General features: G+C 42.9%; 1 protein-coding gene and 1 long non-coding RNA gene across 4 annotated transcripts in view; one reads left to right on the top strand and one right to left on the bottom strand.

The window, feature by feature from the left end:
* RPS6KA2 (ribosomal protein S6 kinase A2) overlaps positions 1 to 22,145 on the top strand; it is a 212,836-nt gene extending 190,691 nt beyond the window's left edge. For all 3 annotated transcript variants that reach the window (XM_033144161.1, XM_033144163.1, XM_033144162.1), the window contains 9 exons: positions 2,073 to 2,203; positions 3,877 to 4,002; positions 10,116 to 10,205; positions 11,163 to 11,321; positions 12,175 to 12,336; positions 15,277 to 15,353; positions 18,747 to 18,864; positions 20,604 to 20,741; positions 21,467 to 22,145. In XM_033144161.1, the coding sequence (XP_033000052.1) occupies positions 2,073 to 2,203; positions 3,877 to 4,002; positions 10,116 to 10,205; positions 11,163 to 11,321; positions 12,175 to 12,336; positions 15,277 to 15,353; positions 18,747 to 18,864; positions 20,604 to 20,741; positions 21,467 to 21,592 (1,127 nt within the window). In that variant the 3' untranslated portion in view covers positions 21,593 to 22,145. The remainder of the gene's footprint in view (positions 1 to 2,072; positions 2,204 to 3,876; positions 4,003 to 10,115; positions 10,206 to 11,162; positions 11,322 to 12,174; positions 12,337 to 15,276; positions 15,354 to 18,746; positions 18,865 to 20,603; positions 20,742 to 21,466) is intronic.
* LOC117043930 lies at positions 821 to 26,684 on the bottom strand. The gene is made up of 4 exons (XR_004426255.1): positions 26,259 to 26,684; positions 3,949 to 4,030; positions 2,062 to 2,215; positions 821 to 1,125 (listed from the first exon to the last, which is right to left on the bottom strand). It is a non-coding gene; the product is annotated as an uncharacterized LOC117043930 (long non-coding RNA).
* Positions 26,685 to 27,089: the final 405 nt, after the last annotated feature.

Here is a 27,089-nt window from a genome sequence, read left to right as displayed (position 1 = left end):
GCAGCATCAAGCGGGTCATATCAAAGTTTTAAACAGAATTTTAAACAGAATTTTAAACAGAATTTTAAACTGAATTTTAAACTGAATTTTAAAGTTTCATTCACTCAATAAGATTTAATTCAACAACATCAAAAGAATTATAGAAAGTTTTAGAGTATCGTACTTATGTATGAAACAAAATAGCTTTTTATAGTATTTGGTTCCTTACCTTGTTTTATATGATATAAGTGTACAAATCTTAATGCACAGCCAGACACCCTTCTTTTGAAACAATAAAAACAACTTTCTATGAACATTATGACCAGGTGATCCTGGGGGGAAAGGATGCCAATCCAGATAGTTTTTCATACAGTTTTTACTTAGTTCTCTGTAACTAGAATTTTCTGGCTCTTCCAAGAGCCCAAGAATCAGTTATACAGGTACATTGTTCTTCCATAGGTGTCTCCTGCATTATACACCATAGCTTCCTATGGCAACTAGACTACACATTGCTGGAAATATTAGAGCTGTAGGCAAAACCTAATAAAACACCAGCCTATTTTTTCCCTTCCAGATTTGCAGCAAGGGGAGGGGTGCAGATGAGTGAGTGTTATGCTTTGACCCACCCTATTCATATCTCCTGTTTCCTCCCTGCATAAGATTCTGACATACAGTAATAGTGCATCAGAAATTGCTCCTTTCTGTCCCAAGCTAAAACCAAATTAGCTCATTCACTGCAGAGTTCTCAAATTGCTAAAGTCAGTCATCGCTCTTATAACCTGAGGCAATTTCTCGATTACAGAGATCAAGTTAGTGTGAGCTTTTGCATTTCTCGGGCAGTACGGTTGCTGCTACAGCAATGTTCCTTTCTATGCCTCCAGTATTTTGTGAAACGACCAGATTACATGGAAGGAGTCCATACTGTGATATTTTCCCACACCAGTTCGGCTCTATAGAATCTGGAGTAATACTAGCATGGAGAGAAACTGTAGTGCGGACAAGAATTTCCAACACATCTGCATCTATTCAGAAATCCAGGGAAACAGGAGAGTGGTAAAGTCTTCAGGTGATTGGATGACATAGGCTAGGTTCACATCACCAAATTAAAATGCAGCTCCGTTCTTTTCCCCCCAATTCAGTTGGAAGCTGATTTAGGGAGAAACACATAAGAATGTACTATTTCATTTAAAAATGACAGGAAAGGTGTGGTTTTTGGTTAACATCGTGTGTACACTGCTCCCCAAACCAGCAGTGGGAGCACACAGGATGAAGAGTAAACACACACAGCCACAAACTGCCATCTCCCAGCACAGCTAACTGACTGCCTAAATAACTGGCTGCTTGGCCATCTTTTTTCACCTTTAGTTTGTGTCCACACTGGTGCAAATCAACAGATTAGCATCAGGCTTCCTCAAATTCGGCTCTCCAGATGATTTGAGACTACAGTTCCCATCATCCCCGACCACTGGTCCTGCTAGCTAGGGATCATGGGAGTTGTAGGCCAAAAACATCTGGAGGGCTGAGTTTGAGGAAGCCTGGATTAGCTGGATATCAATTGTGTACTGTTGTGCTGCAAACCAGTTCTGCAATCTGCACAGCAGAAAGAAGACAAAAGAAAATTGTTCGGTAACCAATGTTCTAGCATCTAAAGCTTAAAGGAGAGTTAGTGGCATGGGCTCATCTTTCAATATGCTGCTCCCAATTCTAAAAGTAATTTTGTACCTTGGTTCCTTGTCCTACCATCCTCTATGTTCACGCTGCCACTCCTGAAAGTACAGAGACAGCTTTATGTTTAAGTAAAGGTGGACTGGGAAGAGTTTGCATGCACAGGCAGAGTGAGGCAGCTGCCCCAGGTAGGAGATGCTCACAGGTGAGGAGCAGACAGAGCTGTGTGTGCCACACATTCAGTCCTGCACCTGCTAAGGTAGCCTGCTGTCAGTTGGCTCAACTTTTTAATCTGGAGTTGTTTCTTTACAGCATTGGTAGGGCCTGCATTGTAGCACTCTACTTTCTTGAAGGAAATATTGTACTCTCTTTGTATTGGCTTTGGAATCCCCAGTCGTCCCTTGAATCATATCTCACCTCCTCTGCAGATTCCCCAGGCGTCCCTCCAAGTGCCAACGCTCATAATCTCTTCAGGGGATTCAGCTTTGTTGCATCCAACTTGGTGCAGGAGCCTCCACAGCAAGAAGTCCACAAAATCACAGTTCACCCCATTGTCCAGGTAAGGATGCATCTGGTGAAAGTGTGTGTATGTGTGTATGGTCACTGGAGGCTGGTGGCAGTCTGCCATATTCGCATATATCCAAGGTGAACACAGTTGACCCTTACAAATGTTAGACACAAGCCCAAAGCACAGCATTTTGCACAGGCTGGACATTAGTGTTAGGCCTATTCCTTAGTATTGTATACATTTTCCTGATTGTGATAGTCCTATTGACAGAAATCATGATGCAAGTTGAAATCATAACGTGACACTTAAATGCAATCTCAAGAAGCTTGCAGTACTCTAGTAGGTTTTCTTTCTTTTTAGTCACTGGGACCCGGACTTTTACCTGAAATGCTGATGTGCTTGCCTGCCTTCAGGGTGATGTTTTTGCATGTATGCAATATACAATGCCACTTTCATTAGCCAAAGTTGGTAGAATTATTAAACACCGGGAAAATGGCAGGCAATGGTTATATGGAAGGAGAACTTGCATATTGCAAGGACTGCTGAGAAGCTCAGTGCTTCTCTTTCATGTTCTGCACAGAGACCTATTGGATGCCCCTGCAGGCAAGCCTCTCAGCATCAAGAATGACAAGTAGGCAGAGCAGCAGTGTCTCCAAATGTTTTGTGCCATAGGATTAAAGGGCAGCAATTCACTTATATGAGAGAAAGAAATAAAGAGATTTCAAAGGTGCTGTGGGGAAAGAACAAACCGGTTTCCTCCAGCCGTTAAAAATTAAGCCCACTCCTATATACTCCTATATACAGCTCTCAAAAAGCCCCATTATGCTTCAAACCACAATAAACAGATAAACCCATAAATAGAAAAAAGTTTAAAAGCACTGAAAACCTGGCAGAACAAAAATGTCTTAATTGCTTCCCTAAAGGACAAGAGGGAAGGGGCTAGTCTCATCTCTCTTGTGAGGGAGTTCCACAATTAAGGCACTACCACCAAAAAGTACCAACCAATTGCACCAACTTTGGAAGAGGGCCACAGTGCAGGGCCATCAACAATGTTTGCAGCTGATGGGTAGATTCACGCACGACAGTCGATCCTTCAAATGTCTTCAGAGCCCTGCCCTGGGTTCTGTTTCTTAGACGTAATTGAAAGTGGGGGGATTCCTCTCTGTAATAGTAGCTGCTATAGTTCCAGGTGGCTAATATAGGAAACTAGAACTCTTCTAGGCGTGCATTAGTATGTGCGCGTGTTTTAATTCATTACTCTGGTAATGAGATGCTTGTATTAAAACGCCCAGAGAGCAATGTATTTTTTAAAAAATAACCTTAATGTATTCAAAATGTTATATCATCATTTACAGCCTAATCCCATTTACGTTTGCTTAGAACAGAGAGCTCGTTGCTCTCCCAATGTTGGTCTCCAACTCTCATCAGCCCCACATGGTCTATGGTCAAGGATGATGGAAGTTGAAATCCAACATTGGGAGGATCCAGAGTTCCTCATCCCTAACTTAGAAGAAAGTCCCACTGAGAATTCAGCTCAGTGGGATTAATTTCAAGTAATTGTGCAAAGGGTTATAGTTTTTACTGGACTGGCATAAATTAAGACCTGAGTTCTGCCAAGGCTATGTGAGGAAGAATTGTCTTTTAGTTTTCAGCTCTGTAAAGTCTTCTGTTGGATAGTGCCATAAGACCTGCCTTCTTATGCTATCATTTTGTTTTCTCTATAGCAGTTACATGGGAACAATATTCACTTTACAGATGGTTATGAAATCAAGGAGGACATCGGTGTTGGCTCTTACTCAGTATGCAAGAGGTGTGTACACAAATCCACAGAAGCAGAGTTTGCCGTGAAGGTAAGACATCACCTTGTCATGCTGTCATCTGCAGAATTTTAATGGCTTGAGGCAAGAAGAAGAAATTTATTATAAACAGTTGATCCTATACACCTTTGGAGCTTGCGCACTCATTCTCAGGGAAACTTTATCCATTCACTGTTAGCAGAATCATTTGCAAAGCAGCAATGATGTTGTTGTTGTTGTTCAGTCGTTCAGTCGTGTCCGACTCTTCGTGACCCCATGGACCAGAGCACGCCAGGCACGCCTATCCTTCACTGCCTCTCGCAGTTTGGCCAAACTCATGTTAGTAGCTTCAAGAACACTGTCCAACCATCTCATCCTCTGTCGTCCCCTTCTCCTTGTGCCCTCCATCTTTCCCAACATCAGGGTCTTTTCCAGGGAGTCTTCTCTTCTCATGAGGTGGCCAAAGTACTGGAGCCTCAACTTCAGGATCTGTCCTTCTAGTGAGCACTCGGGGCTGATTTCTTTGAGAATGGATAGGTTTGATCTTCTTGCAGTCCAGCAATGATGTAACAACCAGCAAATAATATTTCTGTGATTTGCATCTTCAAACATGTATATACTGGGTTTTTCAGTTCTTGTGTGTCTTTGCATTTCTTACACCTGTGAATTTGTATCTTTTTTTTTCTTCTTGTAGCTGAGTCCTCTCCTTCTACCACTGCTATATTTTGTTGATTCAGAGGTGGGAAACTTGCTTAGCACTGAAAGCCTCAGTTGAAATATATCATGGAAAGCCACAACTAATTTGCATTTGCATGCATCTAAGGCTGTTTGCATATTGTTGTTGTTGTTGTTGTTCAGTCGTTCAGTCGTGTCCGACTCTTCGTGACCCCATGGACCAGAGCACGCCAGGCATGCCTATCCTTCACTGCCTCCCGCAGTTTGGCCAAACTCATGTTAGTAGCTTCGAGAACACTGTCCAACCATCTCATCCTCTGTCGTCCCCTTCTCCTTGTGCCCTCCATCTTTCCCAACATCAGGGTCTTTTCCAGGGAGTCTTCTCTTCTCATGAGGTGGCCAAAGTACTGGAGCCTCAACTTCAGGATCTGTCCTTCTAGTGAGCACTCAGGGCTGATTTCTTTGAGAATGGATAGGTTTGATCTTCTTGCAGTCCATGGGACTCTCAAGAGTCTCCTCCAGCACCATAATTCAAAAGCATCAATTCTTCGGCGATCAGCCTTCTTGATGGTCCAGCTCTCACTTCCGTACATTACTACTGGGAAAACCATAGCTTTAACTATACGGACCTTTGTCGGCAAGGTGATGTCTTTGCTTTTTAAGATGCTGTCTAGGTTTGTCATTGCTTTTCTCCCAAGAAGCAGGCGTCTTCTAATTTCGTGACTGCTGTCACCATCTGCAGTGATCGTGGAACCCAAAAAAGTGAAATCTCTCACTGCCTCCATTTCTTCCCCTTCTATTTGCCAGGAGGTGATGGGACCAGTGGCCATGATCTTAGTTTTTTTGATGTTGAGCTTCAGACCATATTTTGCGCTCTCCTCTTTCACCCTCATTAAAAGGTTCTTTAATTCCTCCTCACTTTCTGCCATCAAGGTAGTGTCATCAGCATATCTGAGGTTGTTGATATTTTTTCCGGCAATCTTAATTCCGGTTTGGGATTCATCCAGTCCAGCCTTTCGCATGATGAATTCTGCATATAAGTTAAATAAGCAGGGAGACAATATACAGCCTTGTCGTACTCCTTTCCCAATTTTGAACCAATCAGTTGTTCCATATCCAGTTCTAACTGTAGCTTCTTGTCCCACATAGAGATTTCTCAGGAGACAAATGAGGTGATCCGGCACTCCCATTTCTTTAAGAACTTGCCATAGTTTGTTGTGGTCGACACAGTCAAATGCTTTTGTGTAGTCAATGAAGCAGAAGTAGATGTTTTTCTGGAACTCTCTGGCTTTCTCCATAATCCAGCGCATGTTTGCAATTTGGTCTCTGGTTCCTCTGCCCCTTCGAAATCCAGCTTGCACTTCTGGGAGTTCTCGGTCCACATACTGCTTAAGCCTGCCTTGTAGAATTTTAAGCATAACCTTGCTAGCGTGTGAAATGAGTGCAATTGTGCGGTAGTTGGAGCATTCTTTGGCACTGCCCTTCTTTGGGATTGGGATGTAGACTGATCTTCTCCAATCCTCTGGCCACTGCTGAGTTTTCCAAACTTGCTGGCATATTGAGTGCAGCACCTTAACAGCATCCTCTTTTAAAATTTTAAATAGTTCAGCTGGAATATCATCACTTCCACTGGCCTTGTTGTTAGCCAGGCTTTCTAAGGCCCATTTGACTTCACTCTCCAGGATGTCTGGCTCAAGGTCAGCAACCACATTTCCTGGGGTGTATGAGACCTCCATATCTTTCTGGTATAATTCCTCTGTGTATTCTTGCCACCTCTTCTTGATGTCTTCTGCTTCTGTTAGGTCCTTTCCACTTTTGTCCTTAATTGTGGTAATCTTTGTACTAAATCTTCCTTTCATATCTCCAATTTTCTTGAACAAATCTCTGGTTTTCCCCATTCTGTTATTTTCCTCTATTTCTTTGCATTGCTCGTTTAGAAAGGCCCTCTTGTCTCTCCTTGCTATTCTTTGGAAATCTGCATTCAATTTCCTGTATCTTTCACGATCTCCCTCGCATTTTGCTTGCCTTCTCTCCCCCGCTATTTGTAAGGCCTCATTGGACAGCCACTTTGCTTTCTTGCATTTCTTTTTCATTGGGATGGTTTTCGTTGCTGTCTCCTGTATAATGTTACGAGCCTCCATCCACAGTTCTTCAGGCACTCTATCCACCAAATCTAAATCCTTAAACCTGTTCTTCACTTCAACTGTGTATTCATAAGGGATTTGATTTAGATTGAATCTTACTGGCCCAGTGGTTTTTCCTACTTTCTTCAGTTTAAGCTGGAATTTTGCTATAAGAAGCTGGTGATCTGAGCCACAGTCAGCTCCAGGTCTTGTTTTTGCTGAGTGTATAGAGCTTCTCCATCTTTGGCTGCAGAGAATATAATCAATCTGATTTCGATGTTGCCCATCTGGTGAAGTCCATGTGTAGAGTCGTCTCTTGTGTTGTTGGAAAAGAGTGTTTGTGATGACCAGCTTGTTCTCTTGACAGAACTCTATTAGCCTTTGCCCTGCTTCATTTTGAACTCCAAGGCCAAACTTGCCAGTTGTTCCTTTTATCTCTTGACTCCCTACTTTAGCATTCCAATCCCCTATAATGAGAAGAACATCCTTCTTTGGTGTCATTTCTATAAGATGTTGTAAGTCTTCATAGAACTGATCAATTTCAGTTTCTTCAGCACTGGTAGTTGGTGCATAAACTTGGATTACTGTGATGTTAAAAGGTCTGCCTTGAATTCGTATCGAGATCATTCTATCATTTTTGAAATTGCATCCCAGTACAGCTTTCGCCACTCTTTTGTTGACTATGAGGGCCACTCCATTTCTTTTACGGGATTCCTGCCCACAGTAGTAGATATGATAGTCATCCGAACTGAATTCGCCCATTCCTGTCCATTTTAGTTCACTGATGCCTAGGATGTCAATGTTTATTCTTGCCATCTCATTTTTTACCACATCCAGCTTTCCAAGGTTCATGGTTCTTACATTCCAGGTTCCTATGCAATACTTTTCTTTACAGCATTGGACTTTCCTTTCACTTCCAGGCATATCAGCAACTGAACGTCCTTTCGGCTTTGGCCCAGCCGCTTCATCAGCTCTGGATCTACTTGTACTTGTCCTCCGCTCTTCCCCAGTAGCATGTTGGACGCCTTCCGACCTGAGGGGCTCATCTTCCAGCGTCATATCTTTTATATGCCTGTTGTCTTTGTCCATGGAGTTTTCTTGGCAGGGATACTGGAGCGGCTTGCCAGTTCCTTCTCCAGGTGGATCACGTTTGGTCCAAACTCTCCACTATGACCTGTCCTTCTTGACCTGTCCATAGCTTCCCTGAGTAATTCAAGCCCCTTCGCCACGACAAGGCAGTGATCCATGAAGGGGGTTTGCATATTGTTTTCCCTAAATATTTTATTTGGTATTATTCAGTAGTATTTGATGGACCACCTACCGTGGTATAAACTTGCCAAGGTCTTTAGCTTTAAGCACAGAGATGCTGCTTATCAGGCCTTTCCTCACAGTGGAATTGCTCTATGTCCCCTTGATCATTTTGGTTCCCCTATTTTGAACCTTTTCCAACTCCATAAAATCTTTTTTGAGGTGAGGTGACCAGAACTGCACACAGTATTCCAAATGTGGTTTCACCATAGATTTGTATAATGGCATTATGTTATATTGCACTATCTGGGATCCAAGTTTTTCATAAGAGTTAATTTAGCCCAACTGATAGATGCTTTGTCAATTGCTTAATGAAAGGGCTCAATGTTCAAATGCCCAGAGTGCTAATAGCAGTACAATTGAAGGCTCGTGTTATGAATGCTGAGTCAATGAATAGTGGAAGTGACTGAACCAATATTGCCTGCAGATATCATGGCGCACTCTGTACTAATGGCCACGCTGCTCAAAATGTGTGTGTGTGTGTGTGTGTTTCTCCTTTATCTCTTTTCAAAATAGTGATTATTCCAATGTTATGGAAAAGTTAATCATAGCATGAATGAATTGCTGAAGCTAATCAAGCTTAACTGTGCAAAAAAAGAAAAGATCCCCTAGAGACAGTCATAATACCTCTCATCTGATGGGGGAAATAGAATTATGCCATGTTCTTTTAAAATAATGCTAGCAATACTGTAGTAATTTTCTTACAACAGTGGTAATTTGGCTTCAGAAAAAACAACAAAAGCAGATAAAAACCACTCAAAGACTTATTTTTAGGAGAGGTATTTAAATGGAACCCCATGTATTTCACAGCAGCAAAGACCTCCAGTATTTTTACTCAGTATTAATATTACAGATTAATTAATTTTAGACAAAACTGCCACTTTAAAATTCCTGCATTATATGGCTGTTAATGCTCTTCCCACCCCTGGACTTTATATTTATATTACACATAGTTAGTGGATCTGTTCTTTCTTATAGAGTGACTTGAATATGAAATGATCCACAAAATTTACAAATGAATTCTTTCTACCCACCACCTCCCAAAATGCATTTCACCGTGGATAGTATCTTGCATCCCCCACATATGCCCTACAAATACAGGGCTGGGTCCAAAAGGACCTTGTCACAATCTAGGCACTTCTACTCATACAACGGACTCCACCATAATTTCTCCCCTCCATTCGCAGCCCCAGTACCCAGGGTGGAGGGTGGGGTATATATAGTGGGAAAATCTTACTTCAGGAGTGGATTTCAATTTGTGGTTTATTGGAGGCAAACCACTGTATCCTAACATATGTTGTACCAAACAGAATAGTTTAAGTGACATAAACTGTCACCTCTTTCTCTGTGTTTCACAACTGACATCTATTTGTTGTTAGTAGCTAGGAAGATTTCCTCCCCCCATTTACAATTTGCTGATTTTAGTCATTCCCCTTAACCAATGAGTTGATACATCTCAATGAGTCCATGGCAGCATTGTAACCAGAGGTTAATCCAAGGCTCAGTTATTGCTAATTGAAATTTTAGTGTGCTGATGCACTGTATGTCTCCACTTCTTTGAAGCTCTTCTTTTGAGTAAACACACAAAGGAGGCTTATGAATGTTAGCTACACCTTCACTTGAATACAACACCTAATTACCATTGAGTCCAGTGGCGTAGGGAGCCGCTTGGGCACCCGGAGCAGCAAACATGACGTGCACCCGGGGGCAGGGCATCGCTACGTAGCACGCATGCGCAGCATCACTACGTACGATGCATGCGTCATATGTAGCGATGCTGCATGTGCACTGTACATAGCGGGTTGCCGCCGCCAACACTCCAGCACTATATGGACAGTGCCAGGGTCCTCAGCTCGCGGCTGCAGCTGCAAAAGGAGGATCCCTTACATGCAGCTGCAGCCGCAAACAGAGGATCCCAGCACTGTCCATACAGCACTGGAGTGGCGCTGCCGGCAAACCGCATGCCTTGTCACCCCCGGAGATGTTGCACCGGGAGCGCACTGCCCCAACGCCCCCCGTTGCTACACCACTGATTGAGTCATTTTCTTCTTCTTCTTCTAGATCATTGATAAAAGCAAAAGGGACCCCTCTGAAGAAATTGAGATTCTTCTGAGATATGGACAGCACCCAAACATCATCACTCTCAAAGATGTAAGAGGTCTCTCAAGTCACCTTACAGATCTGCAGAAAAATATGAACAGTTGGTTGTAGACAGTGGTGTGAAGCCAATTCCAGCTATATTTTGTGCATGTATGACTCAGTGGAGATTTGAGTTTGGTTAAATGTATTCATGTTACTTGTAGGAAAATAACATTATTTTTTTACTGGTGACTCAGTTACACTAGATTCCAGGGGAGAGGCCATAAAGTAAAGGTTTTTTTAAAAAAGAAAATCAGGAACTCTGAGAGGCAAGGACTTTGATGTTCACATGGAGCTTCTAGGTGGTTTGAAAATAACAACCAAAACCACAACAGTCAAACTAGACAATCAGCAATCTGTTGTCAAGATTTCTGACTGCACTTAGTTACTACTATCTTGCAAACATCAACACGGTAGGTTCCTGAGTAGTCAAAAGAAGAAACAAGTGGTTTCTTCACCAATGTGCAACAGGCAGAAGCAGAATGGGCTATGTGTTATGAGGCTACTTCTGCTACTGTTTCCCACCTAGTTATTCACGTATATCTCCAAATGATGGAGGGGATATGTGTCAGTGTCTTTTATCCCCCAGAAGCTAATGTGCTTTATAGTGTTGCTGCTTTCTCCTGTTACAATCAGCACTTTAATTCTATTTTTTTCACTATGGATTCATGCATGTTATGATGATTATTTATTTATTTAAAAATGCTGCCATTGGGAGGCTGGGTTTTAGGAGGACCCTCTCTAAATACCACCGCGAAGCATCAAGTGAAAGGGGGATCTCCTCCATCTACTGTTTCCTATTCAGCTACTTTAGCTTCCATTATCTTCTGGTAAAACCTTGTGCTGGAACATTAAGACAGTGCCCACATGACATTTACATCCCAGGGAGGAAGGGCAATAAATGAAATAAATAAATGGATGGATGGAGAATTTTGAATCACGTACCTGATTGCTTCTCTGCACATATAGGTCTATGATGATGGGAAATATGTATACCTTGTGATGGAGCTGATGCGAGGAGGGGAACTCTTAGATCGAATACTTCTGCAGAAGTGCTTCTCAGAACGAGAGGCCAGTGCTGTCCTTTGTACCATTACCAAGACAGTCAACTATTTGCATTCCCAGGGAGTAAGTACAATTTCTTCTGCTTTCTAAAAATGTTGTCTTTATTTTATTTCTTATTTGGACATTACCCAAAACAGATTCCAAAATGTGCATGAACTTGTAAGTTACTAATTTACTATGGAAGAACACGCCTGTAGAATAAGGAATGCCATATCAAAGATCTCACACTTGGATAGTACCTTCCATGTTGTTGTTGTTGAGTCGTTCAGTCGTGTCCGACTCTTCGTGACCCCATGGACCAGAGCACGCCAGGCACGCCTATCCTTCACTGCCTCTCGCAGTTTGGCCAAACTCATGTTAGTAGCTTCGAGAACACTGTTCAACCATCTCATCCTCTGTCGTCCCCTTCTCCTTGTGCCCTCCATCTTTCCCAACATCAGGGTCTTTTCTAGGGAGTCTTCTCTTCTCATGAGGTGGCCAAAGTACTGGAGCCTCAACTTCAGGATCTGTCCTACTGAAGAGCTAATCCTTATTGCTTTCCTTAAACTCATAGTGTATAATAGACCTTATCATAAACATTTATATCTGGACGGGGGCGGGGGAGGGATATATTTTACTCTATGGGAGTAAATGCCGAAACAAACTTTTGGTAAATCTTTTGGTACAAATGGTAAATCTTGAGAATTTCCAGCTGCCAGCACAAACCAAATTTGGCATTTATCATTGCAACAGCTGTTGTTGTTGTTCAGTCGTTCAGTCGTGTCCGACTCTTCGTGACCCCATGGACCAGAGCACGCCAGGCACGCTTATCCTTCACTGCCTCCTGCAGTTTGGCCAAACTCATGTTAGTAGCTTCGAGAACACTACTTCACAACAGCTACTTCACTTTATATAACAGTTTTAACTTTCTTTGCAGGTTGTTCACCGAGATCTGAAACCTAGTAATATTCTTTACATGGATGAGTCAGGTAACCCCGACTCCATCAGGATCTGCGATTTTGGATTTGCCAAACAACTGAGAGCTGAGAATGGCTTGTTAATGACACCGTGTTATACAGCCAATTTTGTAGCACCTGAGGTACATAACAGAATAATCCCTGTTCCAGCAACTGTGACATCATATCCCATATTTACATCAGCTTTAGATTGGCTTCTCAGTTGCTTTTGATACCATGCCATTTTCCTTGAGCATCATATTTTCTGATGGTTTTATTCCTTTTTGCCTGATTTGTCTCAGAAGGTGACATGTGGAAAGGCAAGCTCAAACCCATGGGACTCTGCATGTGGCATTCTGCAGTACTCAGGGCTCTTGGCTTGCAGACATGCAAACCTCGGTATGGTGTGGAGTGGCGTAAATCAGCTGGATGAAGGTTCAGGGTGCAAAAAGGAAGAGTTAGACCCCTTTGCCCCTTTTCCTCTTTGTAAGAAATCCCACAATTGTTTTGGCAAGCAGCTTTTGAAACATTTTCTTCTCTAATGTCCTGAAGTTCACCTCCAACTTTGCTCTGATCCCAGACTCCCTTGCCACTAAAACATTTGTCCAATTAAATTGAAAGTTAAGAAAGCAGCCAAAGGCAAAATAACATGTCTGCTTACATTTAGTCTTCTCTGTTTTACTTGGAATCCATTGATTTTCTTTTATTAGACTGCAATGTAATAATTACAACATGAACTATCGTGGGTTGTTAAGGATATCTGTGAGGAGGAATTGGCCTGCCATCTAGTGGGAGCAATTGCAGGAAAACAAACCATGAATCACAAAGGCTGTTAATCTCATGTCAGTGTGTAAATTATTTTATTCTCCAGTTTTCATCCAAGCCTAGTTGGGCTTTATCTGTGGTCTTATAGACTGCTGGGGAAGATATTACAGATCTAGTGCCAGGTAGCACTCACCATACTTCTTAGGTTTCAGCCCAGCACAGGGAGAATTTTATGTAGCTACATGCTGTGCTGTATTTCCAGTTTCAAAGTCTGATTTGATAATAACCCTTCTAGCTTACATGATTAGGACTCCCACAGGCAGTTTCATGCTATCAGTATATAATAAAAGCCAAAACCATACCTTGTTTCAAAATCCATAGTGACTTTACATGTAGTCATAGCAATTTATTTCTGAAACATTAAAGGCTTTTCTGATCAATGAAACTTAGTTTTTGAAAAACAGTATTTCATCATCAACTACAGGTAGGTAGCCATGTTGGTCTGCCATAGTGCATGCACACGAAAGCTCATACCAAGAACAAACTTAGTTGGTCTCTAAGGTGGGTATCTGAAGAAGTGTGCATGCACACGAAAGCTCATACCAAGAACAAACTTAGTTGGTCTCTAAGGTGCTACTGGAAGGAATTTTTAATTTTGTTTTGTTTTCATCATCAACTGTTAAAGTAATTGTCCACATAATGTTATAGTTGGTTACATGTTGAAAACTTGATTTGTTTGGAACAAATATGGGAATGAACAACTGCATCGGTGGCAAAACAACACACACACATTCATCGTATGTGACAAAACAAAATAAAAAATAAAAAAATTCCTTCCAGTAGCACCTTAGAGACCAACTAAGTTTGTTCTTGATATGAGCTTTCGTGTGCATGCACACGTATGTGACAGTCAGGGATGGAAGGATCTGTCAGTTTTCGTTCTCTCAGTTTTTCCAGTAATAAATTCAGTTTTCCATACTACTTCAGCAACTTGCAATTTATTTTTATTCTTTTAAAAACAAACCTCATGAAAATTATTCAGCAAATTTCTCTTAATAAACCCATGTTTGTTTGCAGTTTTGACTAAGGTGCACATTTTTGCAAACAATTTCTCCTAATACAATGCACTTTAATGTTATTTGAATGCTATTTTTTCTAGTATATCCATTTTTATGCTCATTTCTCCCTAACATGCATTTTGTAAACGTTCAGTCGGATAACTGCATCACAAAATTCAAATAAGTGTGAATTTGGAAGGATGACTGTATTTCGGTTCTCATGTTGCTTTGGAAAGTGTGAATTTAATAAATTCAGCTTTAAATGTGAACTGAATTGAATTTCTCAATGAAGCCTCATGACAGTGCACACATACATAACATATACTGTATGCTTATTTTGTATGGTAGTGGTAACAGTTCTGTAAGAATAAAGTCATGTGTGAAACAGATTTGAATATGCTTCTGGGAAGATGCCATGCTCTAAATGCTATGGATCCTTTGTTTGTGATCAACTATGTAATGATTAAAATTTGGTGTTGTAAGGGACAAATCTATTCTCTGCATAGGGGTCTGGAAGTGGGGTGGGTTTTGTTTGTTTTGCACAAATCAACCACCCAACGGCACTATCAAACACTAAGGCCCAAGTGATGAAATAAAAAGAAGCATGTAGCCTTAAATTGTGCAATTTTGAAAACCTAATTCTTATTCCTATGGGCAAAAGCAACCATTCATTGAATATACTGCTGCACTCTTCAGGGCTGCATTCTTCAGGTGGGGACCCTAGTTCTCTGCTATGAGTTGGCCATCACTGGCATCAGTTTTCTCCCTCCTTCATTGTATTTTCTGCCTTTTGAGGATGCAGGAGTCAAGAATACATAGTGACAAAACCAGACTGTGTAATGAAATACAGTCGTACTTCTTTCCGTTCCGGAAGTCTGTTCGACTTCCAAAACGTTCGGAAACCAAAGCACAGCTTCTGATTGGCTGCAGGAAGCTCCTGCAGCCAATCAGAAGCCGCGGAAGCCGCATCAGACGTTCAGGTTTCAAAGAACGTTCGCAAACTGGAACACTCACTTCTGGGTTTGCAGCATTCAAGACGCCAAAACGTTCGACTCGCAAGGCGTTTGGGATCCAAGGTACAACTGTAGTTCATTTCCTCAGCTTGCATTGTTAGGTCTCCTTGTACAATTATTTCCCTGTCTAAGGTGACCACTCTTTCCGACAAGTTCAAGCAAATGTGAACCAATTTCTCGGTCATGAATTTCTTTCCAAAAAGAATTTTATAACCTCTTTCTTCTACTTCTGTTCTCCTTTCCGCAGGTCCTGAAACGGCAAGGCTATGATGCAGCCTGTGATATCTGGAGCTTAGGGATTCTGTTGTACACCATGTTAGCAGGGTAGGTGCAAGGCCTTCCTAGTATCTTTGCACAAGTTGGAAGTCTTCCCCGTGGGCTACTGCAGTGGCAGCCAAGTTTCCCCCTGGAGGTAACCAGTGCCAAGCATCACTCCAAGGAACTCCTTTTTCCTGTTATTTATTAGAAAGAACAACAATCAAAATTGAGATTTTACACAGACAAAGTTTGCTGCAAAAATGGGAGCCTTACTTGTAAACAGCAATTGTATGAATGACTTTTTAAAAGTAAATTGCAAGCAACAGTGGCCCAATTCAAATTGGGAGCTCAATCCAGAGCAGGGTTAAAGCACCTTGTCCCCAACAGCAGGGTCCCATGCTGAAACAGGGATCCCACACTGCCATTTCAGCTCCTAAAAGAAGTGCCATGGTCAGATCACTTCCTGGTGCAACTGGACTTCTCCGCAACCCTTCCCCTCTGCAGGGAGGTGGGACCAATTCGGATGGTCCGCCCCCGCCACTTAATGGATCCAAATGGTTTCCAGAGAGTGGTAGGGGATACTTTATCCCATGTTGATGGCCTTTCAGCCGATTCCCTGGTGGCCCGCTGGAATGTGGAGCTAACCAGGGCTATTGACTGTTTGGCTCCGAAGCGCCCTCTCCGGTTGCATGGAGCCCGGACAGCCCCGTGGTTTTCCCCGGAGCTGAGGGCGATGAAACAATCGTTGAGACGGCTAGAGCGCCGGTGGCAGAAAACCCATTCTGAATCCGACCGAACACAGGTTAGAGCTCAACGTCGAGCCTACCAAGTGGCGATAGCGACGGCGAAGAAGACTTTCTTCACCGCCTCTATTGCATCTGCGGAAAATAGCAGCAGGAGACTCTTTCAGGTGGTTCGGAATCTATCGGAGCCACCTTCGTCATCGGGGCCTGGTAGGGACCCCAAGATCTCCTGCAATGCGTTTGCAAAGTTTTTTGCAGATAAAATCGCTCAGATTCGGAAAGAGATAGACTCCACCGTGGGAGCAGGGCCAGGGCGGGAGAGTGCCAGAGTCCTGTCTAGTCCAGTTGCGTGGGATCAATTTCAGTCTGTTACCTCCGAGGATGTGGACAGGCTGCTTGGACGAGTGAAACCAACCACCTGTCTCCTTGATCCTTGCCCATCCTGGCTTATAAAAGCTAGCCGGGAGGGGCTGGGCGATGGGCTGCGCGGGGTGGTGAATGCTTCCCTCTGTGAGGGAGCCTTCCCAGCCCCGCTGAAAGAGGCGGTCATTAAACCGCTTCTTAAAAAAACATCTTTAGACCCGGCCAATATGGCCAACTATCGCCCAGTCTCAAATCTACCATTCTTGGGCAAGGTGATTGAGAGGGTGGTTGCTGAACAACTCCAGGCACGCCTGGAAGAAGCGGACCATTTGGATCCCTTCCAATCGGGATTCAGGCCTCACCATGGGACTGAAACCGCCTTGGTCGCGCTGGTCGATGATCTCCGGCGGGCTAGGGACAAAGGTGAGAGCTGTTTCCTAGTTCTGCTGGATCTCTCAGCGGCCTTTGACACCATCGACCATAACATCCTTCTAGACCGGCTAGAGGGGTTGGGAGCTGGAGGCACTGTTATACAGTGGTTCCGCTCCTTCCTCCTGGGCCGTGTTCAGAAAGTGGTGGTGGGGGATGAGTGTTCAGACCCCTGGGCTCTCACTTGTGGGGTGCCTCAGGGTTCTGTCCTCTCCCCCATGCTTTTTAATATCTATATGAAGCCGCTGGGAGAGATCATCAGGGGGTTTGGGCTGGGTGTTCATCAGTATGCGGATGATACCCAGCTCTACCTCTCTTTCAAATCAGAACCAGTGAAGGCCGTGAAGGTCCTGTGTGAGTGCCTGGAGGCGGTTGGAGGATGGATGGCGGCTAACAGATTGAGGTTGAATCCTGACAAGACAGAAGTACTGTTCTTGGGGGACAGGAGGAGGGCAGGTGTGGAGGATTCCCTGGTCCTGAATGGGGTAACTGTGCCCCTGAAGGACCAGGTGCGCAGCCTGGGAGTCATTTTGGACTCACAGCTGTCCATGGAAGCGCAGGTTAATTCTGTATCCAGGGCAGCTGTCTACCAGCTCCACCTGGTACGCAGGCTGAGACCCTACCTGCCCGCGGACTGTCTCACCAAAGTGGTGCATGCTCTGGTTATCTCCCGCTTGGACTACTGCAATGCGCTCTATGTGGGGCTGCCTTTGAAGGTGACCCGGAAACTGCAATTAATCCAAAATGCGGCAGCTAGACTGGTGACTGGGAGTGGCCGCCGAGACCACATAACACCGGTCCTGAGAGATCTGCATTGGCTCCCAGTACGTTTCCGAGCACAATTCAAAGTGTTGGTGCTGACCTTTAAAGCCCTAAACGGCCTCGGTCCTGTATACCTGAAGGAGCGTCTCCACCCCCATCATTCAGCCCGGACACTGAGATCCAGCGCCGAGGGCCTTCTGGCGGTTCCCTCACTGCGAGAAGCAAAACTACAGGGAACCAGGCAGAGGGCCTTCTCGGTAGTGGCGCCCGCCCTGTGGAACGCCCTCCCATCACAGGTCAGGGAAATAAACAACTACCTGACATTCAGAAAAAACCTGAAGGCAGCCCTTTTTAGGGAAGTTTTTAATGTTTGATATTGTTGTATTTGGTTTCTGTTGGAAGCCGCCCAGAGTGGCTGGGGAAATCCAGCCAGATGGGCGGGGTACAAATAATAAATATTATTATTATTATTATTATTAAAATGAGGTCTTGTTCTGCTTTCTTTTTTGATTTAAAAAATAAGAGTTGACACTTTCCTAAGTCTCAGGCCACATGCTAAACTATACATTCAAAGTACATTTTCCCCTCAAAGAATCCTGGGAACTGTAGCTTATTAAAGTGCTGGGAACTGTAGCTCTGTAAGGGGTGCACCAATCCCAGCATTATTGAGGTAGGGGGATATGCTTTGAATATGCTTTTAAGGTATAGTGTGTATGCAGATTCACCCCCCACCCCACCCCATTGTGCTAGATCTCAATTATTTGTCCTCCTAGGGGGTTGCTCCTTGCTACTTAGGGTTTTTTTAAAAAAAATAAAATAAACAATTAACCAAAACATTCTCCATTTGCAAGGAAGATAAATAAAGGGGGACATTTTGGAGGGAAGAACACCATTTCCCCCCCTCTGGATGATGTTTTGTTATGACTGACACAGTTCAAAAGAGGTGTCGTACAGCATCTCACATTCTTGTTGATACTTTAGTTAATATGTTAATCATTTTTAACATAATTATGATTAATTGATAAGTTAATCAATAATGCTGTTATTTCTTCAGTGGGTGAGGCCTGATTAAAAGTTTTATACAAGCTGAACCTATTATTATGTTCTGGTAACTCTGCATTGTGCAAACACCTCTTTAAAATACCTGCTTGTGGCTCAACAGATTCACTCCTTTTGCAAATGGGCCAGATGATACCCCAGAGGAGATTCTGGCCAGAATTGGCAGTGGAAAGTATGCACTTACAGGAGGAAACTGGGATTCAATATCTGATGCTGCTAAGGTAAGCAGAAAACATATTTTTAGGTTGGCCTTTCGGAACCTCCAAGGCTGTTTGTGGCTCAAAAGCGTATCAAAATTGTTTTCAGACACCTATTTTGAAAGAAATGTTATTTAGAAATGTCTACTTCAATGCAATTTTTTGTGTTTGTTTTTAAAACCATAGATTAAAACAGAAACAGATAGAATGGACTTATGGGTGAATGAATGTAAAGGTAACACAGACCAGAAGTAGACTTACTCACCCATCCCAATCCTTGGTAAATAAGAAAAGGAGTTAAAACAGTCTTAGCACATTTAGCTGATTTAGTACAGTAGCACATTACATGGACCCCTTGATAAGTAATTGATATCTTGTCCTTAATGACTAAAACTAGTACTTGATCACAAGGGGTGCCAACTTGAGTAAAATTTTGGGGGGAGGCAGGTAAGCTGCACCCCGCATCAATGATCACATGATGTAGCACATGCACAAACATTTGGGTGGCAATGCCCATCAACTTTGGGGAGGCCTGGCTCCCTCAAATATTTTAAGGGGGGGCAAAGGCACCTCAGCCTCCAGGAGTTGATCACCTAATATGCAGAATTGGGCTGTGAATTCATTGCAGTGCCTTCACATACCTTCTAAAGATAAGTTCAAAACTGTGCTTGAACACAGGGAAGCTGTTGCTAAAAGCCTCTTTTGCATCGTATCCTATCCATTGTGAAAATGGTGATTTGGAGTTTTAGGGCATTTCTATACAGTTGCTGTTTTTCTATGGAATTCAGTCACATACTGGCAAATTCAGGTTGCCTAATTACAGTAGGTTGGGAAGTCTTATGCTGAAAACCTGCTTCCCCAAAAGGTTGGACTATTTGCAAAAAGGGAAGCAATGGAAAGTGTGGGGTAACAGTTGCTTGACACAATGCCATCTAACCTCTCCACAAACAAATCAGGATGAATCCCCAATAAACTGATCATCTAGAACAGGGGTAGGCAACCTAAGGCCCGGGGACCGGATGCAGTCCAATCGCCTTCTCAATCCGGCCCATGGACGGTCTGGGAATCAGCGTGTTTTTACATGAGTAGAATGTGTACTTTTATTTAAAATGCATCTCTGGGTTATTTGTGGGGCCTGCCTGTTGTTTTTTACATGAGTAGAATGTGTGTTTTTATTTAAAATGCATCTCTGGGTTATTTGTGGGGCATAGGAATTCAATTAACTTTTCCCCAAAAATATAGTCTGGCCCACCACATGGTCTGGGGGATGGTGGACCGGCCCACGGCAGAAAAAGGTTGCTGACCCCTGAACTAGAAGCACCCTTAGTTGCAGGGAGTGAGTGGACTAACTGGCTAGGACCACTTCCCTACATGTTGCATTCTGTGTTACAACCCAAGTAAACTCACTAATCCTCTGTTCTACCTGCCTAAAAGTCAACACTGAGATTGCTGTTTCACATACACACTTCCAAGACAACATCCTAGAGAGTTTTGGTGTGTGGGGTGGTGGCAGTATGTCTTTCCCTGCCCCACCCCATACCCCACTCCAGCAACCTACCATGGAACTTGGTTTGCAGTGGCTACATTCAAGGGGCGCAGGACCAGTTCTCAGATGATGAGTTCCTAATGGCATTTTCCATTCCAGTATTCCATATTTGGAAACTGCCACCATTACCCAGGCTTTAAAATGGAAATCCTCATGTGGGGGATGACGACGACAACAAAATCACAAGTTTTCTTCTCCTCTAATTTCTTTTTAACAGGATATTGTGTCAAAGATGCTTCACGTAGACCCCCATCAGCGCTTGACAGCAGCCCTGGTTCTAAGGCACCCGTGGATAGTAAACGGGGAATATCTATCCCAGAATCAGCTCAGCCGACAGGATGTTCACCTGGTAAAGGTAAGTCCAAAGCAAGCTGCTTTGCATTCTTGCATACAGAAAAGGAGAGTGATGGCCCTAGAGCAGTGTTGTCCAACATGCGGCCCTCAATACCTTTTCGGGGTGGCCCTTGGCAACATTTGATGCCTCCCAGCCTTCAGGTTGCCTTCCCAAAACTGGGTAAGCAAGGGACTATGCTTTGGGAAGGAGGCATGAGGCTCTGACAGGGCCCTAGATTCCTCCTGCCTCCTTCCCAAATCCTAGTTCCCTTCTGTCAATTAGTATAAAGGATTGGTAGAAGTAAAGAGGAGTTGCATATACACATGTATAGCTACATTTTCCCCCCTGGGTGGGATATGAAAGATCTGGTGGAAAGAGAAACCTTTTGAAATCCTCATTCTTCACCTATGTGTAGGCACGCACACATGAACCAACAAACATGTACTCCTTCTCCAATATGCACCTTTGCTGCATATGAACATAAGCAGCCATGTGCAATATAATCCACAGTGTGATATATAACTAATGACTCAGCTGAGTCCCACAGTCAAAACTAGTCTTAGCAGTTGAAGAATATAGGCTCCTGCTTCAGAAAGTAAGGAAGCAGTAATTGGGAGAAGCTCCCTTTGCTATAATGTCTTGATGCAGACACCCCCTCTTCTTTAAATTGGGGGTGGGAAGTGGGACTGAAGAGTGAAAGCAAGCATTGTTCTTAAATCTGCATGGTCTCGGTTTTTATTTTGCAGGGAGCAATGGCAGCCACCTACTTTGCTTTAAACCGAACACCTCAGGCACCAAGGCTGGAACCTGTATTGTCCTCCAACCTGGCCCAGCGGAGGGGGATGAAAAGACTGACCTCAACGAGGTTGTAGTGGTCCCAAAGAATGCCTGGTTTAAAAAGGGAAAACATGCACCACATGTTGCTCAGAGAGGCTGATCCATATTGCTAATTTTGCAGGACTTTGGACTATTGGCACATAAATTGCTAAAATTAGCAGAACTCCAGCATAAGGCAAAGATATCCTTTGCTTTCCAGTTCCTTTTGTTGCTTTTGTTTTTTTAAGTTAATGCCAAGATCCTGAGTTAGCAGGTACTCAAAGATGTCATGTGCCAATTTTTCAACTGCTGAACTGCTTCTTATTTAAGTGTATACTGCTAAGATCCTATTCTCATTTTCTCCCAATGTTATTTTTGGGATCTTTTAGATGCTCTGTAAGACCACTTTTTGTAAGCATTTTTCAGTAGAGAAACAAGTCGCTTTGGTTTTAGAGGTCAATTCTACCAGCATTTGTGTCATGGTCAATTGTCACAGCTAGCAATTGATACTGCTACCCATTATCAGCTGCAGCAGAGTTCATCTCCAAAGAGCTGAATGTGAAAGGAAGAGGCATGTGATACTGTGAAACCAATGGCCTACTAAGAATGGTATTTCTTGAATACCATGAAGAAAGAAGGGCTGGCTGAGTAGTGCTTGCTGTACTTCTCATAAAGCACCCTTCATGTGTTTGATCTGTACAGCAAATAATGCATGGGTGGGTGGGGGGAGATTGTGGTTGCACCCACTAATGCTGTTAGCAACACATTCAAGGACCTCATTTGCTCTGGACATCCATTCTTATATTAATTAATCAATTATCTATGCTTGGATAAATTGGGGGTGTGGATCATGGATACAGGACCTTATGGTATCATAGGCCTATGTGTGGAGGCTCTGTGCAAATAGAACTTGGAGTGTGTGGAGGTTGTAGTGGGGCAGTAGGCATGACCTAGTCTCTGTGTGGGTGAATGAATGCAAGAATAGTGCTTTCTAAGGATGCTATACTATGTTACAAACTCTCCTATTTTTATCATAGAGATGGCAATCTTTTGTTTGCCTTTTCCATTTAAAATAAGGGATCATAATGCCACATGCTTAGCTACATGACAAAATCACCTAGTCTCTGACAAGCAAAAGGGAAAGAAACTGTCAGCGGAGAGATTTCAGTGAGAAAAAATCTACAATATTTTTCTAACATCAGTGGAAACAGGGGTAACTGTGATGTTGGACTAACATTCCCTGACTGTATTGGCTTGTGTTGTGCATAAAGTGATTGACAAGAATGGACATGTTCCACCTCCCACTGACATCAGTGGCAAGTGCTATTTTGGTCACTTACTCTGGATTGCACTCATTGGCCACAACCCAACACAGACTTAAGCATGTTTAAGCCCTTTGAAATCTTGGGTTTAGCAGTTTTATGATTCTGAGTTGTATTGCGGTCATTATTTTAAGCACTTTACTTGACTTGCATTTTTATAATGGATTTTGCCACCTTTCAAAATCTGCAGGAAAAACCAGCATGCTACATTGTCTCTCGTTTCCTCTTATGGGGGGAAACGTGAAGACAGAATATTGTATCCTATAGATTACATTTATTTTGCTGAGTGGTGAAGCCATTCCAATACTAAACACAGCTTGGGAGATTGATGTCAATTGTGCTTGCAGATGCAAGAGAACAGATTTGTTGCATTAGCTACTGTAATGTGCTCCTTAGGGTCTGTTTCTGTGTGACAAAAACGTCATGTAATTTATTTTATTCTATTTTGTCCTTAATTTTTAAATTATATTTAATGTTTAATTTCTATCTGCTGTGCACACAGGACGGCAGCAGAGAAGCTGTTCTTGAAGTGTGAAACAATGCTGTGAAACTCCATAAAATGAAGGTTTTGGCTCAGGCTTGACAGGCGATAGGTGTATTGTAGATATTTGAAATCTTGAACATGTGGACCTGTTTTTCTTTTGTGTTCACTTTTGCCCTTGCTTGCTCCTTTAAATAGAAGAGCCCAGTGCACCCAAAATCATCAAGAACCCTGGCTATTTCCTAACAATCAGAGTGCAATTTCACTACTTCTTGGACTTACTGATATCATAACCCTACTCAACCAAGGGTATATTAGTCCAGTCCATAAGTGACTGCTGACTGTGTGTAAATATTGCCCTGTCTACCCATAGATACCACAGGAGATGTTGCATCCCACTTGTAGAGTCTGCATGGTGATGATTCACATCTATGGTGATAATGGCAGTATGAGTATAAGTACAGTCATACCTCAGAAGTCGAATGGAATCCATTCCAGAAGTCCATTCAACTTCCAAAACATTTAGAAACCAAGGCACGGCTTCCGATTGTACCTCGGGATCCAAGGTACGACTGTAATGTGCATCATATGCAAAGCACACATTTAGAAATAACTGAAATTGCATGTTGCTCCTTCACAGAATCATGGTGCTTGAGTGCTTTTTCCCAGTGGAATATATTATGTGCCACAGATTAATTTTGTAATCCCTTGTACTCTTTGGTCCAGTTGGATTTAGAGAAGCATTGCATCTGATGTGCTTTTTCAGTCATTTCCAAGTCTGTGTTTCATCTAATGCACTTCACTGGTACTCCAGTTGCCGGAAAAGGACAATAGCTCAATGGAAGAGCACATGCTTTGCATGCAAAAAGATGCTGGGTTCCTTCCCTGTGATTTCCAGGTGGGTCTGGAAAGGGCCCCTGTCTTTAACCCTGAAGAACCACTGCCAGTCAGTATTGACTTAGATGGACCCAGTTAGTGAGCCGATCCAGTATAAGGCAGCTTCCTATTTCCCAACTGCCATTGCTACCATATATCTGAATTAAGTTTGCTCATGTTGGATAGCTCAGCCGGTAAAGCATAAGACTCTTAATCTCAGGGTTGTGGGTTTGAGCCCCATGTTGGGCAAAAGATTCCTGCATTGCAGGGGATTGGACTAGATGGCCCTCATGGTCTCTTCCAACTATACAATTCTATGTTTCTAAGTATGTCTATGTTTCACCCTGGAAAAGGCCCTTGTAAACACATGTGTGTGTGTATGAAGTGAGAATTTCATAGAACTGCTTGCCTAATTGCATAACACCATGAGTCCACTTGTTATTTGGGGCGACTGAATCCCTCTGTTCTCAGGTGCTCAAATACACTAAAATGTCTCCTAACGTTGTTGTTGTTCAGTCGTTCAGTCATGTCCGACTCTTCGTGACCCCATGGACCAGAGCATGCCAGGCACCCCTATCCTCCACTGCCTCCCGCAGTTTGGCCAAAATCATGCCAGTCGCTACGAGAACACTGTCCAACCATCTCATCCTCTGTCGTCCCCTTCTCCTAACGTTACAATTGCTTCAAGCACAAGATATGGAGCTGTGGGTTTTGTCTTTGATTAATACAGTTTGCTCCTTTCTCACAATATACACACTGCAAATTCAGGCCTTTTCCTAATGAGAACAAAACAACCAGTGGCTTTCACTTGTCTTGCATATGTGCTGTTAATAATTGCTTGGCTTTGAAAAGATCACTGGTTGGGGCTGATGCAGTCCAAAACACCCAGAGACAGTGGTGTACTAGTCATCTGGAACCTGTGCAGAGACACCATCAGTATATTAATTTTCAGCAGTACTCCTAGTGCCACAGGGTTTCCAAGACCATGATTCACCTGGTTTAATAAGACTCCCCAGCACCTTCTAGTTGATAGTTGCTTGTGTAGTGCAACTGAAATAACCACAGAATCCTCAGGCTCCACCTCATGAGAGGGCAAACCTACACACCACTCTGGGATCAGTGTCAAAGAAAGTGAGACTAAGAGGAATGGTTGAGGCTTGTTTTGACAAAACCCTACACAGAAGAACTGTCATATCAGGAAGGCTTCCTTTTTGGTTCCCTCTCTAAAAGGCTGTTTGAAGCCAAATGTTTGTTTTCCTCCCGTGCTCCCTAGTGCTGTTTATGAAATCTTAAAACAAACTGGTGGGAACATAGATAAAGTTCTTCAGAACATCTTCCTCTGAGGGTTTTGATGAGCTGGTCAGGGATGAAAGGGTGCATCACAATTCAGAAAAATACTTTACCCAGGAAGACTAAAAAGCTGAAATCACTAAAGCCACTATAGTAGTTGTAGCACGTGATCCAGAGGTTCTGCATGTTAGGCACATTACCTTTGCATTCTCCTGTTAAATAGACTTGTGCAATGCCTTAAGGATTGAACCCATCAAACAGGTACAAAACCTGATCTGCAGGAAACAATTGGATACTTTATGAGTCTAAGGAACCTAAGTGAGGAACCTTTTTTTGTCAGAGGCCACATTTCCTCAGGGGAAATCTGTTGGGGACAATGTACCAGGGGTGGGTAGTGGCAGAACCAAAAGTGGGCAGGGCATCCCATTTCTCTCTATCTTTGCCACCACCTTTTCCATTTTCCTCCTCATTGCCCCACACAAGAAGTTATGGAGCTGTAAATGGTTCATTTTGTGGTTTGTGGTTATGGAACAGCTTTTCTAGATAGCGGTGCAGCATTTTATTTACCAACTCCACTTCCATGTTTGTGAACTGTTTGGTTTGAAATGTCCATGCTTCAGCGTTTCGTGTTTGAAAGGGGCTGCAGTGTACAGACATTTATTATATGTACCAGAGTAACTTTTTTAAAAAATAAACTTGGTTTTATGAAGTGTAATATTTTTTATAGCACAATGATCATTTGGGACTTTGTACCTTGTTAGACACAATTGCATTTAGGGACGCTTCTTAATCCTGTTTTCTGTGTGCTGTGTCTACTGTTGCTGCTTCTACAGCTGCCGGCTTCAGCTGCTGGGTGAATGGTGTGAAGTTGTCTGAATTGGTCTTCAGAAGTCCACATGTCTATGTTGAAGGATGCTGGCAGAAAAAGATAACTGTGGGTTCGAATGGACAAGAGTTTACTGTGACAGGCTCCTGGGAAGGAACCTCAGTATTGGCCTTCATCTGTACATCTCTATTTATAATGAAATAAAAATAAAACCTATTGTACCTTAGTTGTTAATCTGACTCTTTGTTAAATTGAAAGCACTGGTCATGTTTAGTGATTTGTACTGGAGTCCTTCAAGTATACTCATTCATTTTTTTCTCATTCAGTCACATTTCCTTTCACTTTCAGTCACTCACTCATTCTTTAGTAGCCCTAGGCCAATAGTGAATATCTCCATGCAAACATCTGATGTGGACGCAGATGCATAACCAGGTAACAGTGCACATAATGGATGTCTCTCTTGAAGCACATCTCCATCTGGGACCACTAGTTACATGTAAAACACACAACTACAGAAAGGCAGACAGTAGATGATAGAGTATCAGACCATCTCATAATGTAAATATTGACACTTTTGAATCTTATGATCCTTGTGTTACAGATTACAGAATGTACAACATATGGGTATACGTATTTAAAACAAAAGAGCCCCTATCTACCAAGCCCACCAGTCATATCTACAGCATGCACTTAAAGCACATGACTTCCCTCAAAGAATCCAGGAAACTGTAGTTCTGTTAAGGGTAAACTACAGTCCC

The sequence above is a fragment of the Lacerta agilis genome, chromosome 3, assembly GCF_009819535.1.
Source record: "Lacerta agilis isolate rLacAgi1 chromosome 3, rLacAgi1.pri, whole genome shotgun sequence".
Taxonomy (NCBI): Eukaryota; Metazoa; Chordata; class Lepidosauria; order Squamata; family Lacertidae; genus Lacerta; species Lacerta agilis.
Note: the sequence above shows the minus strand (reverse complement) of the source record. Positions and strands in the feature narration are given on the sequence as shown.